This window comes from Odontomachus brunneus, unplaced genomic scaffold, assembly GCF_010583005.1.
Source record: "Odontomachus brunneus isolate Ranch 3 - 2012 unplaced genomic scaffold, Obru_v1 Obru_scaffold_030, whole genome shotgun sequence".
NCBI lineage: Eukaryota > Metazoa > Arthropoda > Insecta > Hymenoptera > Formicidae > Odontomachus > Odontomachus brunneus.
The window spans coordinates 1,754,927-1,775,390 of NW_022639480.1; the positions used below are offsets into that span (position 1 = coordinate 1,754,927).

The following is a 20,464-nucleotide window of genomic DNA, read 5'->3' on the forward strand; positions in this document are numbered from 1 at the left end:
TTTTGCGAAAAGAGGAGAGAGAGAGAGAGAGAGAGAGAGAGAGAGAGAGGAAAAGCACGAAGAAAAATGCTGTCGCCGCGCCTACCGACGGGTAGGCGAAACGTGTCGCCCGAAGCCACGGAGTTCTCGCGAGAAACGCGATTTTCCCCAACGTAACGTAGGGAAATTCGACGACACTTTTCGTGGCGAGAACAGCGCGCATCTATCGATCGCCAAATCTCGCGTCCGAATCAATTACTTCAAAAACAACCGAGTATATTTATTTAGTTGCATCGCTCGTTCATTCGACAGAGTTCGATTATAGAAACTGCAAAATCGAATTTTCAGTTTTGGCGAGAAATGTCATTATCCAAATGCAAATAGAAGGATCACGTATATCACTGGACGAAAATTACAAGCGGTCGGGCGATTTAACGCCGAGTAGCTCGCTTATAAATCTCTGCCGTTTAACCGTCAATAACAGATTCCTCGACAAGTTTGAAGCCAATTTTTCCTCGAAAAAAAATTCACTGTTGTGTTAGGTATCAAAGTTCCCGAGCGTCGTTAATTGTCATATGCCGGCGATATCGATCGAGCTAGCAGAGAAAGGGGGGAGAAGCGAAAGGGGGGAGGGAGGGAGAGGCAGAGAGAGAGAGAAAGAGAGAGAAGTCCGTGGTATTCACCTATTATTTTTATTCAGCCATGTACCGTTGCGAATATAAAAACAAAATGCACGGGCAACAACTATTTAATAAAAACACGGCATTATACCACGCTACGATCGCAAATAAAACATGGAAATAGAAGCAGTTTTCGTAATTTCGTATACGGGACGCACGATATTAAAAATTGCACTCGAATCAATGCGAGCTATCTCTTTTGTCCCTTGTGCATCGTAAAACGAGGGCCGAACTTTAGACATTTACGCATGTATATTGCATCGATCTTGAAGATAAAAGAGCAACACGAGAAATTCACGGATTTACCCGATGCTCGCGCTTTAACGAGATATATGAGCTGTTGTTTTTTGTTTTTTTTTAAACGACGCGCGAGGCGAATTATTTTTGGTAAAATCACGCGAGGCAAAATTTGTGCGAGATATAATTATGAATAGACGCGCGCGCATGCGATTTTTGTGGTAATGAGGCTCTTGACTTACCCCATTTTCAGGGGCGCGCAAACTGCGCAAAAAATCGAACGCCGAGAGACAATGACCTCACGCTGATAGATTTTACAGTACAAGTACAGTAGCAAGATATCGCGCTATCTATCCCACTTAGCTAAAATGTTCTCAGCCACTTCCTCCCGATCGATATACTGTAAACTGGGATTATGAAAAGTTAAAGAGGAACGTTATGTCAGCGCCTTTTAGCACAATTGTACCCCGTTACGTCGCGCCGTATGCGTACCGTAGGACCGTACTTCAAGAAGGTTGCGTGCCTTGATTATATAAAATTTATAAGGGGTCCGCAAAGAAAAAGAGAGAGATGCGTTATCGTCATCTTGTGTCGTGTCTCACGTTCGAGATCTAATTGTTCATTGCTGCCGGTGTAACGCGTCTCTTTTCACGGCCCTTATGAATATTTTAAGCGGCTATTACGGCCCGTAGAAATGTTATCGTTAAACCAATGGTAATTCGCGCGTTCTCCTGTTAATTCTGTATCGTTCTTTACCTCGCACGTACGCGATAAAGTGAGAAGTTACGACACGACCAGCCAGTGGGATATTAAAATGGGTTTTAATGGAATCCGCAAGGGGCGAAGAGAGAAAAGGAGAGTGAGAAAAGAAGAAAGAAACGTTAATTATTTTCAGCAATGATAAGCTCGCGTTGAAAGAATTCGGCGCGATCTCGATGTTGTCGACGTTGTCGAAAATACCGGAAATATTGGTGCGCATGATCAATAGTTACTGGAAATATCAAATCGCAACGCACACAAATTCAAATTCGTCAATGTCCACAATTGATGGTATATAAGAAAAATGGCAGATCGAAGTATCGGGTTCCGTATTAGTAGTCGTTGTTTGAAACTTGTTTCAAGTGAGATTCATATTTAGAGTTGAATAAAAATTTTTCAGCTGAGGCACGACTGCAAATATATCACACTTATTATAATTTAATTGATAAACTTGGAATGAAATTTGAATAAAAATCTGGATACCTCACGTAAGACAAGTTTCGAGACATAACGTTGTTCCTGGACAAATAAGCATTTTTCACTTGTTATGCCATCATCATCGTCATCTTCTTTACCGGACGTAATATTTTGCGCTAACGATGCGACTTCGGGTCTTACCGGTCGGGGGATTTACGGGAAATTGTAGATGAAGCACGATTACGTATTCCGATCGTACGCGATATCAGTTCGCCTCGCTTTTCGCCCGTGATGGAGTGTTTTCCACCCTCCATCCTTACTTTTTCACCCACTTCTTTCCCGCATTTTCGATTCTAAACGAACTCTTTCGTCTCTGAAGCTATATCGATAAATTGTGAAAATTCTACGTCTGGCTCAAACACACGACTCCAAGATTCAGATTCGCTAATTGCGTTATGCGTATGATGCGAGAACTCTCTCAGCTAAATAACGAATTCCAAAATGGTGAACCGGCGCAAAATTCGGTGGGCCGCGAAATTAACAAGCGCGCTGTGGCTGGTCGCGCGCACCAATAATTGCGGCCTCCGTTTTACTCCGGGTCATAATATCCGAACGAAACCCTTTATCAGAGAAAGAGTAGAAAGGACAGGGAGAGAGGGAGAAAGAGCACGAAAGAGGACGCGTATGTTTCGTTCGTTCGCAAGGGAAACAACGCGGCGGTCCGTGTATTCGCGGTATTTGTCTTTCGGGGAAAAAATATTCGTAGTACCGCGAGTTTCGAAGTAAAAACCCTCTGGGCCGTGTTTGTCGCGTTCCGTTTCGATGCATCCTATCCCGGCGATGCACACGACTCATCAGAGGGGAGGCGCACTATACTTTGTATTATTTTCAATACGCAACGGAGTGTCGCTACGTATCCCCGCGTTATTTCCATTACTCGACGCCGCTTATCTCGTCCTCGCGATCATCCCCTAATTATAACCATCACTTCGATAAAACTACGTCAGAAGGGTTGAAAACGAACGATCGAACCTCTATAAACCTCCATCCTCCCTCCTGCCTCTTCCCCCCTCGGAATTCTTGGCTTAGCCGGTGTTTACTTTGCGAATGGGCAGGGCGATACCGTCTGTGTGGGTGGAGAAGATCGCGGAGACTTGAATTATACAGCAGTGACGTCAGCGAAGATAATCACACACCTCGTAACGGCCAGTTCATCATCGCGGTATCGCACTCTAAGGGGGTTGATGCATCGCGGAGGTCCCCGCACGAACCGGACGGAAAGCGGAATGTATGGAACGAGACGGGAGTAGGAGGGCGACGACACGGGGTGGTCGCCCTTTTCCGACCCTATCGAACCCAACCGTCTCCGCCGGACGCGGTAGGAACTCTATTAGCAACGGAAAAATGAAGTAAAAGGCCCTACGGATGCTAGAAAATACAGACATCTACTTAAACGAGACTCTCGTCCCGCGTACCACGTATATACATTCACCGAATATGTATTTTTATGTCATTTTTAACGTTAGCTAAATATCGATTCGATTTTCTTTTCAAACACCTAACAAAGTCTCCTTGTTTCCTTTTTCACACACAAATATATATTATAACTTTCTATAAGTTGGGATAGTTTCTTTCTACAAGTAAGAAAAACGACAAATCTCTCCCGAGTTGAAATTCTAATTCTACATTAACTCTGCAAGTTCCATCAAACTTGAAAATTCAATGAAGAATCTCGATACATAATATTATATAGAGGCTAATACTTTACCTTGTTATTACATATGACTATTTGCAGTAATCTTTTTTATATTGAATCTTAAAAAAATATTGAAATTCCAGAATTATTTATCTCAATATTATATCAATATTATCTCAATAAAAAAATAATATAAAAAATAAAAAAATAAAAAAAATAAAAATAATATAAAAATAATATAAATAATATAAAAAATAATATAATAATAATATTATCTCAATATTTTATCTGCGTTTAATTATTATTCTTAATTTCAATGAGCAACCTAAATTACTAATTTTATCTCATTTTCAATGAATAATATTAATTATGTATTTATCTAACTGCACAGAAAATATACGTGAAAGATAAGCATAAACTAAATAATCAAATAAAGATAGGTAAAGAAATGGTTAACCTTTTCAGGGATACATATGTGTATTATGTGTGTATTATGTTGTGTATTAACATATTTCATTTCTTTCTTTTTAATTTAAATACTGTCGACAAAATACAATAATGGACATTACTATGAACAAATATGTGTGTGTATGTGTGTGATGTGGTTATCATGATTGTCAGATGTCACTTTAAAATTAAATCAATTTCTTCTAATTTTAATAAATTCATCCCTAAAAAGGTTTAAAGAAATAATACATTTTATTCTCATCTCTTCCTGTTTCTTTCCTTATTTTTCTTTTTCTTTTTTTTTATGTTAGAAGTTTTTATGTTAGAAGTTTTTATGTTAGAAGTTTTTATGTTAGAAGTTTGATGAGATTGGTAGCTCTTAGAAGAATTGATAAGAAGCTGTCAAGGCAAAAATAACAATTATGTTAACATGTGTCCAATAATGCTGTTCACCAATAGAGATTTTACATTTAAATACAATAAGGATAAATATAAATAAAAAGCAGATTTTAGCAAATTTAAAATGGGACCTGCGGCTCAATCAGCATTATTAGATGAATAAATCAGCAATTACAAGATTTACACTAGATTCTAAGGTCGATATTCATAGCTATAAATTATTCACAATCTTTCATTAAAAACATAATTAGAAATCTGTATTCATACACCATTCAGGTATATTTATTTGTCTGGACCAATACTTTTTGTTGTATATGAAATAAATGCAAGTTAGTTAACCAATAATCAGATATTCGCATATAATTATTTGTCAAATGATAAACTATGAATATCGACATAAATTTCAACTCGGGTAACTCCTTACTCTGAGTAAGGTCGTCAAATATACGTTAAAATCGAAAACATCCTGCATAACAAGTGATCTGACACATCTGAACTTACCGACTGTATCGCTGTCCATGTCCCAACGTCCTACGTGGCCCGTTCTGGCTCCCGACTCACAGTATCCTGGTCTCTATTACTCCATCGTGACACTCCGGATACTCGTTGACCTGACACACATACGCACTGACTCGATACGATTCGATTGAAAATTAAGTTAACTAACGTGATGTCGATGCGAGCAGTCGAATATCTCAAGAGCCGGAGAAATACTTTAATCAATCGCGACGTATAATATCAACGTACTGATACGCGTGCTCCGCGCGCGACATGTTCGTCACTCGGCGACTCGAGACATAATGACTCCGCGGCGCGGTAATACGTGCCGCGCGTAAACACCAAAAAAAAAACACCCGGCCGGCTCGGAAATCCGTTATGTTGTAGAAGCGTCGATTGTTCCGCTCGCCGACTACGCGCGTCCTTGATTGACGGGCACGCGCGACAACAATCTTTCTTCCCGCTTGTGTGTATTCTAGTACTCTTAGTTTCGCCGGATGTTTTGCTACTCAATAAATCGATCGTTACTACAAATTTTCGACTAACGTATTCATTTGGTCTGGTTACGCGTTTCTTATCGCTATCAATCAATCCAGAAAACACATTCTCGTTTTCTCGATTAATCAACAGTCATACTTGAAACGAATGCGACTGCCCGAAAACTTTTAGTAACCGTCAGTCTATCGCGTGATCGAGTGTATATATCTGGCTAATAAATTCAACCTACAAAGATTCGGCGTCGCATATATTTCTGGCGTCATTTCTTTCTTTCTCTTTCCGTCTGATTATCACCGAATTTCTAATTTCCGATTAATAAACCCGACTATCATTCGATTCTATTACTGATTATGTGACTCTATAGCTATAATAATAATAAAATATAATAATAATATGCCGCGCTCGACACGTCGCGACAAGCATCGATTACACATAACGGAAAAAGATTTGATAACTTACTAATAATGTCCTTACGATATGCCCCAACGATCGCACATCGCTATTCTCGACTCTCCCGATATTTATTTACGTGCGAGGCTCACTTTTAAGGAACAAAAGAAGCGTGAAATGCGGAGCGTTGTCGATCGATGTGTTAATGGCGGTTGCTCGGAGCAAAAGGAACGAAGACGCGCTTTGTCGCGAAGATAGCGGTAGGTGGCGGCGCGATAGCCAATCACCGTGTCCCGTTCACAGTAAGAACTAGATTATTAAGGCTACCGCGAACGCGCCTCACCATCGATAGATCGATGATTGCAAGCAATTTTCGGCATCGTGTCTACGCGGAAAAAGAATTTCAATCTGAATAACTGAATGGGACTGTGAATAACCGGATGAGAAATTGGTCAAAAATTTGTGGTAACTATCGTTCTGTCGAATAAGACATCTTGCGAAACTGAATGTATATATGTGACACGAGAGAGAACCGTAACAAACGGGAAAATAGATAGTCGACCCCATCAATCGCCGACCGTCGTCGCCCGCCAATCAAAGACGCGCACAGTCGATGCGCGGGGAACAACAGTCGAAGCTTTTAGAACATTTTCGGCCGGTTAAATGTTTTTGTGTTTACGTGCGGCGCGTATTATTGCGTGTCGTAGTCATTGTGTCTAGAGTCGTCGAGTCGACGATGATCGGTGATTGGTGAAGATAAGGGACTGAGCACAATAAAAGAAATAAGGAACAGGGAACAGAGGAATACTGAAAACAAGAAATAACGCTATTTTACGTTGATGAATTAGGTTTCGTGAACTGTTCCCTATTCTCTATTTCCTATTCTCTATTCTCGATTCCCTATTCCTTATTCCTTTTATTGTACTTAACCCCTAAAAGAAATAAGGAATAGGGAATCGAGAATAGAGAACAGGAAACAGAGAATAGGGAACAGTTCAATATTAAAACATAAAACCTAATTCATGAACGTAGAATAGAGGAATAGAGGAATAGCGTTATTTCTTGTTTTCAGTATTCCTTATTCTCTGTTCTCTGTTCCTTATTCCTTTTAGGGGTTGAGCACAATAAACGAATAAAGAACAGAGAATTGAGAATAAGGAATACCTAAAACAAAAAATAACTACTAATAGACTATTCCTCTGTTCCTCTATTCTAAATAGACTATTCCTCTGTTCCTCTATTCTACGTTGATAAATTAGGTTTATATCGTATACTTTGTTAAATTTAGCAACAATATATAAATATATAAATATTTTAATATTTTTGTATAAATTATAAATATTTAAATATTTTTGTCGAAATGTGTTGTAAACAGACGTGAAAAAAGTTGTTGTTAATTTTAAGATAGAACGAAATATTCTGATAATATCGAGGGTTTTAATTGCAGTATATAATGTAGAATAAAGTCTAACTATAGAGGTAAAGGGAAAGTTACAGTATTCTATGTATATTTCCGTCCGCGGCTTCTTCGAATACATTCGGTTTTATACCAACTCGCGCTGGAATAATCAACTAAAGTAGTATCTTTGCTTGGATAATTTATCGTGAATTGTCAATGTATCGTAAGATGTATGATGATGATACGGCGAATCGAACCGCATGATCCAAAGTAACATTTCCTTACAATCAATGACTTTTTCTAAGGGATCTTTGAAAGAGAATGCCTTACGAGAGTTTGCATTTTATGTTTCAGGTGCCTTGCAGATTACCGAATCCGATGTAACCGATCAGGGAAAGTACGAATGCGTCGCTAATAACACCGTAGGCACGGAGTACTCCAAGTCGATCACATTATACGTCAAACGTACGTATTTCAATCGCATTTTAATATAAGTACACGAGAGAGCGTATATTTATTTTCTGACATAATGTAATGAATACTCTTTCAATATTCTCATAACAGAAAAAAATGTCAAGATACATTAGATCTTATTAGACGTGATATTAATAAAAAGAAAATAGAGGAAAAGGGACACGCGGCAAGAAAAGTTAGCGGCTTTCAAAACGCCGCAAAAGGCCAGCGTGTTTGTAGATGAAATAACGAATGCGGCGCAAACTCGTCGCGCAGTCACGTCAATGCCATAAACGTTTTCCTGCTCGTAATTAAAATTAATGTAACGCAATTAGGACGTAATTAAACTAAACGGGCGGCACAAAGGACTCGCGCGACTCACGTCGCGCACGTTACACCGAGATCTTCTCGTTTCTTGCGTCCTCGCGGCAAGATCTCGAATCTCGGCTACTCGCATTCACGATTTAACCGCCGTGACCGCGATTTGCAAAATCCGCGAAGCCGCTTTGAAACGATTGCGCTGAGTTTTGCCGTTCACACTTGGCGAGTTTTCGCACGGCGCAGTTAATTTGCGATCATAAAATGTACGCGTAATTATTCTCTAATTGGACGCGCCGCATTTGCATTTCGATTTAATGTCAGTTGTAAATAAACAAACGCGATCACGCGGGCTCAATCATAACGTAATATAACTCACTTACTGCGAACAATCATGATATGCATTATATAGCATTATAGAGCATTATAGTACATATTGTATGCGCGACGCGCGTTATGTCGCATATCTTATGTATTGCGACAAATTTAGCTGCTTTCTTTTTAATCCGTGTTTAAATTAAAGCCTATTTCCAAAAAAAAAAAGACTCGAACGAGTGAGAAAGTAGGTATCGGGGTAAATTTCTCGTCGAAATTTAATTTTAATTACTTGCCCATTTAAATATATATATATATACCGGTCCTGTATAAAATCCTTCAGAACGTCGCGTTTCACCGACTTTCTCGATTCCTCCACCGCCGCTGAGCGAAGTAATGCTTGGCGCATCATTGAATCTCACGTGCGTCGCCGTGGGGGCGCCAATGCCCTTCGTCAAGTGGAGGAAGGACCCCGCAACCGATCTGACGCCAGACGACAACTTACCGGTTGGCAAAAACGTCCTGACGTTGACCGACATTCAAGAGTCGGCAAATTACACGTGCACGGCTGCCAGTGATCTCGGCATAATCGATGCCACCACCATGGTGAAAGTTCAATGTTCGTATCGAGCTCTAGAGATAGATCGCCCCTTTCTGCTTTCTGCGTTTCCGCTTACGTTATCGCGGATTACGTGATGCGCACCAATTAATCGCACCTTGAATTCCGGCCCGTTTACGCTTTCACCGAGAAGCTGATCGATCCGTTTAAACCTGATATCACGATAGCAACACTGAGCACATACGGACCTATGCAGCGACATATTGTCAGCTGTAAAGCGATTTCTGGAGTGATACTTTTGAAATTTCCAAATTGAATCTGTCGCACGAGAGAAAGCACAACTCTAATCTTAGAAACTGTACGTTCCATAAAATGGGAAAAGCGAAAGTTTTCTTATATGAAACATGATTGAGTGTTACTTATTATCTCGCCAAATTATATTTACTCTCTGAACGAGTTATATATATTCGGAATTCTCTCGTGTGACAAACTTGGTCGCATATATGTCAGTATTTTTGGCATTACATCGTTAAGATATATCAGGCATGATAAATTTAACGGTTTCGAGAATCTAAATGTCAGAACAATTTCATATCGCCTCGTAATCTTTCAAGCGATCATTTCGAAAAATTGTCGTTACTTGCACGCGGATTTCAATCATCCATAGGAACCTTAGCCGCGAAAGTAAAGCCATATTAATCACCCCTCGTAGCTCTTCCCGGCCCGCCAGAGAATGTTCAAGTGTCGGACATCACGGCGACGTCGGTGAAGCTGAGCTGGTCGTACAAAGGACCGGATGAGCTGCAGTACTACGTAATTCAGCATAAACCGAAGCACGTGAACCAGGCATTCGCCGAGATATCCGGTATCACGACGATGTATTACCATGTTAGGAGTCTCAGCCCGTACACGGAGTACGAGCTCTATGTGATAGCCGTGAACAGCATCGGGCGTGGTCCCCCAAGTGCCCCGGTGATAGTCACCACTGGTGAAACAAGTCAGTACCACACTATTTTCTATCATTCTGGCCTCTAATCGTTCACATATCTCCGTCATCGCTCTGGGAAACGATCATTTCCTTCGTCGAATCTTGCGGATCCCAATTTTGTAAAGAATACTCGGAAGAAAACTTCGCAAGACGTAAGATCTCGCACGTACGTTGAAATGTTATTATCGTCCACATATATAGCATTGCAATGGAATTAGAACAGTAGATTTATAACCCGACCGAAATACACCACCTTCAAATGAAAACACCGTACGAAAGGAAATGTCGTTTCCACAGAAATACTTCTGATCTGATCGATGTATTTCTCTTTCGCCAGTTTCGTCGTCTCTTTACTCATCGTATAATTAAACTCAACCTGTTCTAATGACATTTGTCGAATCAATCATTCACGACGGTACCTACATATACGCATACACACACACACACACACACACACACACACACACACACACACACACACACGCACGCACGCACGCACATGTCTTTATTGGACATCTGTGTGTTATGATCCATATCTACGATAAAGTAATCCCAAATGGCTCATGTTCGATTTTCGTGCCTCATAACCAACACACGTACGTCGCAGTAAATTTTCCCGCCGATTAAAATACGAGATCCGATGACCTTTTTTCCGTGCGCGAGAGACCGCGGGGGAACGATAATGAAAAGGAATGGAGGAACGGCATTACTCCGACATGAGCGTGATTTTTGCACGTAGATAGAATTTTTGTACACCACCGTAAAAAAGAGGAGCGAGTTTTTACGTACATTTTTTGAGGGAAATTCTGTACTTTTTTCCATGCTGTCCGCCGTGGACGCACGATTTGATCCATGTAAGTGACAAGAAAATTTTTTTCACCTATCACCAACCCCCTCTGCTCTTTGTTGCACCAATGTGTTATAGTGTTTTTTGCGGGGCCGTTCCAGCGCGTCGCGCTTCGACGTCATTGTGTATTTTGTCGCCTCTGTATCCCTAGCCTCTCTGTCTTTTTCGCTCTTTTTCTCTTTTTCTATCTTTATCTACTTCTCACTCTATCTTTCTCCGTCATGACGTCTCCCCGTCTCCTTTTTTCAAAAGAGGGGACGAGAAACGAGTACGCGGGGAGAGACAGCACGCGAAATTGCACCTTTCCTACAAATATAGTAGCACACTTCTCACCCCGTGGAAATACGAAGGAGGCGGTGTGTGAAGCGCTCTCACTGTTCGTATTTTCACCCTCGCACTTACGCCCACTCACCCGCTGAGAATTGTCAATAATCGTTTGACGTTTTCTTTTTTTTTTTCCCCAATAGCGGAATCGACGAATGGAGGTGCCAGTAAGTGAAATTATAATACTAAGTGTGCCGTAGTCATATCATCTATGCTCCTTTTGCATCTTCCCGTTTAGTATTTCATTTCGATATCCTATCATCCTGTTTATCCGCGCGTAAATCATTTTACTGACGCACACTGCGTTCACACTTAATCTTTGAGACGCACAGATCAACACGTATGTCTTCGTGGGAGTATCCTTGTAGTTAATCATGCGCGCGGCATGAACCTTCGACGGTGTGTTTGTCGATCGTTACCATGGTGTTGCGTTGCGTTACGTTAAGAAGATTACGAAAGTGAATTTTCTTCTCCTTTTTCTTCCTCTATTCTTTGGTTGCACGTCCTTTGGTTCTTTGATTTCTTGGTTCTTATATTATGGTATATCCCGGGTATATTCCTATTTGCCTCATTCTGATGACTAATGAGTGTTCATTCTTTGTGTGTACGACATCTTTCCTGATGTCTTGCTTTTAATAATCGCGAGGAAATCTGTCTTCCAGAACCCGGTACAGCGCCGCGGAAAGTTCAGGTACGGCCACTGAGTTCCAGCACGATGGTTATACAGTGGGACGAACCGGAAACTCCGAATGGTCAAGTGACGGTCGGTATCTCTTCTTCCCCCCGAGTCGTTTTTGCGAGTCGAAGCGTTTTGCTAATTGTCGTTTCTTTCGCAGGGATACAAAGTGTACTATACGACGGACTCGAATCAGCCGATGGCGTCATGGCAGTACCAAATGGTGGACAACAGCCAGCTGACAACGATCTCAGAGCTGACACCACACACGATTTATACCATAAGAGTCCAGGCGCTCACAAGCGTCGGTCCCGGGCCGCTCAGTCTACCGGTGCAAATTAAAACGCAGCAAGGGGTACCGAGTCAGCCCGAAATGCTAACGGCGGTCCACATCGGGGAGACCAAAGTAACGCTCCAATGGAGCAAGCCCGCTCATAGCGCCGAGAACATTCTCAGCTATGAGCTGTATTGGAACGACACTTACGCGAAGGTAGAGACCACCTTTTCTTTCACTCAACTCTTCTTTCCTCAATTTCCTTGTAAAATGTGACTTGTTAAACTTGCGATCATGTCGTGGGTATAACGAGTGATTTTTTTTCTAATCGTCCGGATACCAGAGGAACTAAAAAAATCAAGAGATTCAATTTTCGGATCTTCGTGAGCAGTCTTGAAAAGAAAAGGGGAAAAAGAAACTTTAGAAAGATGCCGCTAATTACGGTATTTTTATTCGTACTAGGAGAAGCACCATCGCAGAATAGCGGTCACTGAAAACTACACTCTGACCAACTTATATCCGAACACCTTGTACTACGTGTGGCTGGCCGCGAGGAGCCAAAGGGGAGAGGGTGCCACGACGATACCGTACCCGGTTCGCACCAAACAGTACGGTAAGCAGAACGTACAGAGCGCAACAAACGAAATCGAGTGAGTTCATGCAGCGAGGAGTGCCAGACGCATGCCGATACATGATTGTCGATGCTCGCGACTAGGATAGCTGACTAGCTCGGCATTCCATCGCGAATGACGGGGCGGAATGACGCGTTCTCTGCCGGCCGATAATCATGCATCGCGATGGCACAGCAGGTAGGAGGTGCTGTAGCGCTAGACGCTCCTGCAAGTAGCGTAAGCTATCGACGCACAACACCTTGAAAAGAGCCATAAGGAGGACCTTACGTCCGGAGTACGCGTTCAATATTAGAAAGATAAAGGAAAAGAGAACGTAAAGAAACGGTATATAAAGACGGAAGATAAAGAATTTAACGTCGAAACGTGAAGTGTGGGAGAGTGAGAATGACTGCATGCGTTGCAAATAAGAAAGCCGTTTTTGGATGCCACTTTATATATATATATATCTATATATATACGTATATATCATACATATAAATTGCACTAAGCACTGCATTGATATATGTGTGCATTTTGGGCACCTCTTTTCATTCTCAATAACATATGATTTACGTCCGTTCTTCAGTTTTTCGTTGTCTCGTTCCCTTGCAATAATTATAAACGTAATCGTTAACTCAGCGCGTCGCGCATCGAGTTAACGCGAGCCGCTCCGGACGGACCTGTCTCTAATCACGTCTTTTTTCGACTGTTCAAGGATCGATTCATGACTTTTTACCTTGAGTGATTTTACACCTCTCTGAACCTTTTGACCAATCGTCACGTATACTTTCGTTGATACCCCTCGACAGTCACCGTCGACTGTGCGTTCGTCTCTCAGCCTTGAGGTTATCGAAACCAAGAATACGAAAACGCTTTCGCTCGCTCATTAATGTCGGGGCTGATATATTAATAAACATAATTAATTCGTTATACCGCCCGTGTCGCGCGACGACGTTGACGTCGTCGCGCGAACTATCGCGTTGCTCTAGTATAAAACCATGTTCGTCAATGTGAGATCGATATAAGATCGCGACAAGTAAAATTTTGCGTTTTCGCGCGGCGACTTTTCGTACCCTCGGTGTTTTGAGCCTCAAGCCAGAGTCCGGTACGATCGGCCGGTAACTGCCGGTTACACCCCCGCCCCCGATTTTGTTTTTTCTCCCCTCCTATAACTGAATGTTATACAGTCCCCGGGGCTCCGCCTCGCAATGTAACCGGACAAGCGATCAGCCCAACATCCATATTGGTAAAGTGGGAACCGCCTGTCGCTGAACGCCCCAACGGGAGGATCGCCTACTACAAGCTGCAAGTCGTCGAGAGCGGTCGCTCCGATTCCGAGGCGAAGATTATCAAACTGAATGACACGCGTTTCGTATTGGACGAGCTCAAAAAGTGGACCGAGTATCGGATCTGGGTACTGGCCGGGACCAGAGTAGGTGACGGGCCCCCGAGTTATCCTATCTCGGTCAGAACTCACGAGGACGGTATGTATCATAGACACTGACTGAAAGTCTCTCTCTGTTTATCTCAGCCACGCGAGGAATAACGTGTAAAATCCGTGGTGACGCGTAGCGAGGGATTGACGCGTCGATATAGTCCTCTCTAAGAGGACTGCCACGATACGCTCGAATTGGGGGATCAAGTGAGAGATGTATAATTCCCCGACACTCGATACATTGCACGCGATACATCGGACGAAAATGTCAAGTCGCAAACGCGACGGCCGATAACAACCCGGTCGCTACGAATTTCACACGCTAAACTTCGCGCGAAAGGAATATTGTAGGGATGAAGTAATAACGCGCCTCATCCGAGAGCCAAAAATATAAAAGCCCGCCAAAAGTCAGTCCGGTTATGATACGCGCGGTTCCAGTGCGGGTTGCGACGACACGCCGTGTCATTCTTAATCTGGTGAATGCATATTACGTATATGATACATTATTATATACATACTTTCGATTTCAGATTCCGCTAACGTCACTTTGACCTGTCTTTCTCTCTCTCTCTCTCTCTCTCTCTCTCTCTCTCTCTCTATAAATATATATATATATATCTCTCTATCTATCTCTCTTTTCTCTTCCTTAACTCTCAAACGAAACCAAATTATTCTCGCTCCTTCATATCTCACGACTTTCTGTTCTGTGTTTTCTTTTTTCTCTGTCTCGTTTCATCTTTTTTCTCCAGTGACTCTACACTCACGTTATCTTACATTGCATTTGCGTTACATTCTATTAAATTACATTATATATATACAATAATATATATATTAAACTGTATTATATTATATATATATGAGCTTTCCTCACGCCACTCTTGTGTTACAGTTATAGTTTCGAGAAACGAACTATCGAATCGCCCATCGTGACAAGAGAGGAAAAGAGGACGGACACGGCCCTTTTTTCCGGTCGGTCGAATTACCTTCTCTCTCTTTTTTTCTTTTTTTTGCGCGAACAAAAGTTTTGACCGCGCACGACTTTTTGAATTTTTCGTGCCTCTCCAATCACGCTCTGCTCCGATCGCTTTCCTGTCGCTCTTTTCGCAACCTCCTTCACTACTTCCTCTCTCTACCCCTTCGATTTTTACGAAGCGGTACTCGCGCGACGCGAAATACGAAACGATGATGGCCCTACTTTTTTGGCTGGCGAGATTTTATATTTTTGGATTTTTTGCGAAAAAATTTCCAACAACTTATTCTAGCTCCCCGATACCTCCCACACGAAAAAAAAAAAAACTCCAACCCCCCAACCCCTCTTCTAGTGTGCCTACGACATTTTTTCCAGGTGCACGCAGCCACGGATTTTTCAGAAGCTGATAACCGATTTTTGAGCTCAGCTATTAAAGAGAAATATAACGAAAGAGACGAATTTTCTTACCGTTTTTTTACAGGGCCTAATCGCAACTCTCTCTCTTTGTTCGTTGCCGTTGGTTTTTTTCACCCCAGCCCCACTTAAAAACTTGGATATCTCTATTTTGACACGCTAATTAATTATCTAATTATACTCACTCACGTGTTTTTGTCTTCCCTTAAAGCATTTGCAGGAGGATGATCCAGGTTTTGAACAGCTAGTTTTTAAGATCTATTCACACTATCGTAATATATCAATTACCTAATAATATGTACTCATTACACTCAGTGTTCTTTCTGGTGGTTACCGTGGTTACGTCAGTAAAGATGTTTCGTTTCTCTCCTTTAGTTCATTGACTCACTCTTGCCACGTGTTATGAAGATAGAAGTCAGGCTAGCTGTCCTGCGTGCCATTATTTCCGTTCTCCTCGCCTTGCCACGTCTACTCCTGTAGCCACGTGTACTCTGCGCGTGTAAATTAAGTAGGTGACGTGTGCGTTACGGTATTAGATAACAACTCGTTAAAAGCGCGCGCGCGCGCGCGTCACACGAAAATAATGGCAAAGCGAGGGACAGCTTGCGAGTGAAGCGCTTACGTATATATATATATAAAAACTCTAGCGAATGTTATATCTCACACACAAAAACTATACATATATATATATACATATATATGTATGTATATATATGACGCACTTTTTCACTATATATATATTACACATATATATATTTCTATATCTCTGATATATAAGGCTCTTCTGTCTTTAGTTGAGATTTAGTTCTACCTATCGTTTGCACATGTTTAGAGCATGCCTTCGTTTGTTTAAAGATTCCTCTACTACCTACCCCCCTTGATCCAGCCTAAGCCCTCCCCCCCCCCAGCCTAATTCCGAAAATTCACCTAGAACTGTTGCCCTACGAAAACGGAGGGAAGCCCGAACCTGTATATCCATCCTCAACGATCCAGCCTTTCCATCGTCACACTACCAAGATCCGCCGAACTGTGTCGAGTCTGCAAAGCCACACGTTTCCCTTACCCCCTCCCCCGACACGAATACGTTCACATTATACCATCAATCCTATGAATGGCATGCCGATGCATGAGACAGTTTTGCTTTTCTGTTACTTTCCCGTTCCCCCTTCTTGCCGAGCAGCCCGTGCAAAGGGGTGCCGCGGTTGAACCCGCATGTCGAACGTTTTTCGTCCTTTGCCAGACTAAACAACGTCCACCACTATCACCACAGAACTCTTGTCCTCCTCTGCCAGTTCTACAGCCTGTAACGAACGGACCAACGAATTCGGCACCGAGAGGAAAAATTGTTTGCGCGATATTTATACGTATAGTCGTTGAAAAAATAAATCTCCTGCCAGTCGTTAGCCGCGGTATTTTCCCCGGGATCATTTAATCGTAACTTCTCTCGGTGCAGAGGTGACACGCGGTACGACCCGGTCGTTAAAAGTTTTGCAACGCGCGAGTAAGTAGAAACAACGTACCGCGAGATTGAAAAAAGATATATATATATATATATATATATAATTGAACGAAAAGCGCGCGGAGAGCTTCGCGACGGATTCGTGAGCGGGCGAGCAAAGACAGAGGCGAAGACGAGACGCAATAAGAAGAAAAGAAAAAGAGAAGGGGAGGACGAGAAGATACGACGTTCGTAACGCGGCAACGAGTCGTTTATCTCGTACACGGACTATGAAGATATCCGTTGGATGCGCGTTGGAAGTGTGATTCGTCGGGCGGGTATTGTGCCGTCATGATTGTTGAACGAAAAGTCGTACCGACGCGTCCGTAACGATCTTCCCTTCGCCTCCTCCACCACTATGGAACGTCCCGGATCCTCTTTCGTTTCTCCCGCCTGCACCCTCGTCTCGCCACGTCGCTCCACGACCACCCCCCATTCCCGGTATTGTCCCGTTCACGGAGCGACTGATCCGGTGTCCATCCGGTACCCTCTTGAAGCAGACTCGGCAGAGCGAAGCGAAACGATAAAAAGCACTGCTGAAAGCACCCTGCCGTGTAAGCTCGCACATTGTCAAGCACAAAAATTCACCGTCGTGTATAGCATATATATACGTATCTTCTACGCATACGTATTTACGTATTATGACTGTCGTATCGTTCACTATTTACCGAGATATCACCGGCTGCTATGGGTATATAGTAGACATATACTGTCTCTCACCGTACGTGTGTGCTGCGCACAGGCACCTGCACCGAAGTCGCGTACAAGTCCGCACAACGTGCATTCACTCTCGTACTACTTTTCGCACCCACCACGCACGCATACACGCACCTGGCGAGTCACGGTGTCGCACGTACGCACGCACGAACGCATGCACGCACGCACGCACGCACGCAGGCAGGTACGCGGCGCATACTCGCGTGCGTGTTCGTTCGTTTGCGTGGTGTCGACTCTCGTAGTTTCTCGTCGCCCCCTTGTGCACCGATTCTCGAGAGCACCCGCTTTGCGATCAATTCGGCTATACGAGGGCACACGCGTGCACGCATTCACGTAGAATACGTGTGTGCGACCGATGGTATGCGTATACACACGTAGAGGCGTTTTACGAGGCTCACCGTGCACAGCAGCGGCTATACACATCTGAATAAATATTTGTTATAGAGACGATGCGATATAATATATACATACTATATCGTGCGCGCCGAGCACCAGCACTGAAAGCACCCACGAAAAGCACCCCCACTGTCGACTGACTGTCGTGCAATCTGGAGCTCCTTCCTGAGGCGATCTCGGCGGAACGGCGCGGGAAACCCGATAATGACTGAGATGATAATAACGATAGGCGCACATTTCCGCGAATAACGCGCCTTGCGCGGAAAATTTACTTTATTTATGACGAAACAAGCGACTCGCGCAGGACGATCGTGCTAAAAGGACTTCCACACTCCGAAATAAGATTATAAGGTGTCGGTCCGGCCTACGTAGATTGTGCTTTTTTTCTTTTTTTTATCGAACACATTTCATCTTTCTATAAGCGTTCGCTGATTTCTTTCTAATCGATATCATTTCACGAAGGAGGCGATAACGTTGTTTCGAGATCGCGACAGGAAGGTGCGCGCGTGAATGCGTGAGTGATTGTGTAAAAGGATATCGGATGAAAAAAGGACGACGCGTAAGAAAGCGTACACGAGATGTACCGAAAGAATAAGTATCAGAGGGAAGTGATCGATCAGAGGAGAACGACAAAAAAAAAAGAAAGAATCGGAAGCTCGCGCAGTCTCTCCTCTGCGCCCAAACGTTCTCGACGAGGAAGGGTCGGATGATATTGATACCAAGAAGATAAGAGAAAAATTTGCAAGGCGTTTTCGCGGAAACATTTGAATACCAATATTCCTGAGATCTTTTCCGATTTGTATTTTCGTTTGTACGCTCATCAGCCACACCACGATGCCGTGGACTCGACGGGAACAAATCGTTTTCAACGTCAACGTCATCATATTTCGCCCACGCCGGAAACCCCACGGATGCCTTTTTAATATCCGGCTGCGAAACTCTTTTGTTTTTTTTTTTTTTTTTTTTTTTTTTTTTTTTTTTTTTTTTTTTTTTTTTTTCTAAAAAGTACATCACGCGTAAAAATGGAAATGCAAAGTGTCCGTTCCGAATTGAATTTTCGATTTCTGGTCACGCGTAAAGCGCCCGGCGCAGGCGAAGCGCTGCAGCCTATACAGGGAACTTACCGTGCGCGTCGCGCCGACTGTACGGACGAAACGAAGAATCTGGACACTTGTGGACCGCGAGCATCGGTTTCCATTCATTTTCATACGTAATCAAATTCGTTGGAATGATACAACCATTCGACGGCCGTTTTCTGTATTACGTATACCTTTCGCTCTCTGCATGCGAAACTACGACCCGTTTCCATCTTCTGTCTCTGTAAGTCAAACGCCAGTACTTTACTATTCAGATAATACTTTGTTCGATATATTCATACATAAGAGATATTGTTTCAACGCCATATACAACATTTTTTTTTATATATACGTGACATATCTTTCATCTTGAGAGAGAGACACACATATATATATATATATATATATATATATATATATATATATATATATATATATATATAGACACGTTTTTCACATGGGTATCTAGAGAAGGTATCATTATTACACACTCTCTGTATATGTAAATGTGGTTTATTTCCTTGTGTATTTTCTCGACTGTGTTCTAAGCAGCGGTTCGAGCAATGTTCTTTTTGTAGGCGTAATGTTGAGGTCTCGACTTGAGCTTCGGCTGATCTATTGATGTTTCTATTGTTTTCTCTCATTTTTACTCGAATCACGTAAACTATATCACTGTTATGTCCCGACAAGCGCATGATTCATGACAGTTCGTTTCCTTTAGCTCGACCCAACTAGTTCCGCCAATTTCGATTAGACATTTAGACGTCATCGACAGTTTGACCATACTCGATCATCGACAGGTACGCGAGCACGATTCGTTAATCAAATAAACGACCACCACTACCGCGTCTCGGCAACGATTGTCGAAACATATTTACGCGCGCGTTTTACGCGGAATTTTGTGATTTTTGCGTGGATGAATGCGCGGATGGATGTTGACATTGAGGGGGAGTGAGACAGAAAGATAGAGAGAAAGAGAGAGACATATGAAGACGAAGGGGAAACAAATAGCGGGATATTTCTCGATGGTACCCAAATAGAGAGTAATATCTCGCTTGTGTCTCTCTTTTTTTCGTCTGATTACTCTCTCCCTTTCTCTCTCCCTCCCTCCCCCCTCTCTTTCTCTCTTCACTCTTTCTCCCCTCTCTCTCTCTCTCTCTCTCTCTCTCTCTCTCTCTCTCTCTGAATATTATA

General features: G+C 42.6%; 1 protein-coding gene across 8 annotated transcripts in view; it reads left to right on the forward strand.

The window, feature by feature from the left end:
• Positions 1 to 20,464, forward strand: part of LOC116843126 (tyrosine-protein phosphatase Lar) — a 754,320-nt gene that overhangs the window by 720,182 nt on the left and 13,674 nt on the right. For 3 of the 8 annotated variants that reach the window (XM_032813222.1, XM_032813223.1, XM_032813226.1), the window contains 8 exons: positions 7,754 to 7,864; positions 8,829 to 9,104; positions 9,757 to 10,041; positions 11,347 to 11,370; positions 11,866 to 11,966; positions 12,040 to 12,369; positions 12,616 to 12,766; positions 13,952 to 14,248. In XM_032813222.1, coding sequence (XP_032669113.1) covers positions 7,754 to 7,864; positions 8,829 to 9,104; positions 9,757 to 10,041; positions 11,347 to 11,370; positions 11,866 to 11,966; positions 12,040 to 12,369; positions 12,616 to 12,766; positions 13,952 to 14,248 — 1,575 coding nt within the window. Of the gene's footprint in view, positions 1 to 7,753; positions 7,865 to 8,828; positions 9,105 to 9,756; positions 10,042 to 10,507; positions 10,887 to 11,346; positions 11,371 to 11,865; positions 11,967 to 12,039; positions 12,370 to 12,615; positions 12,767 to 13,951; positions 14,249 to 20,464 lie in introns of those variants that run through there. The other 5 variants (XM_032813227.1, XM_032813228.1, XM_032813225.1 and 2 more) reach the window with 4 other exon arrangements.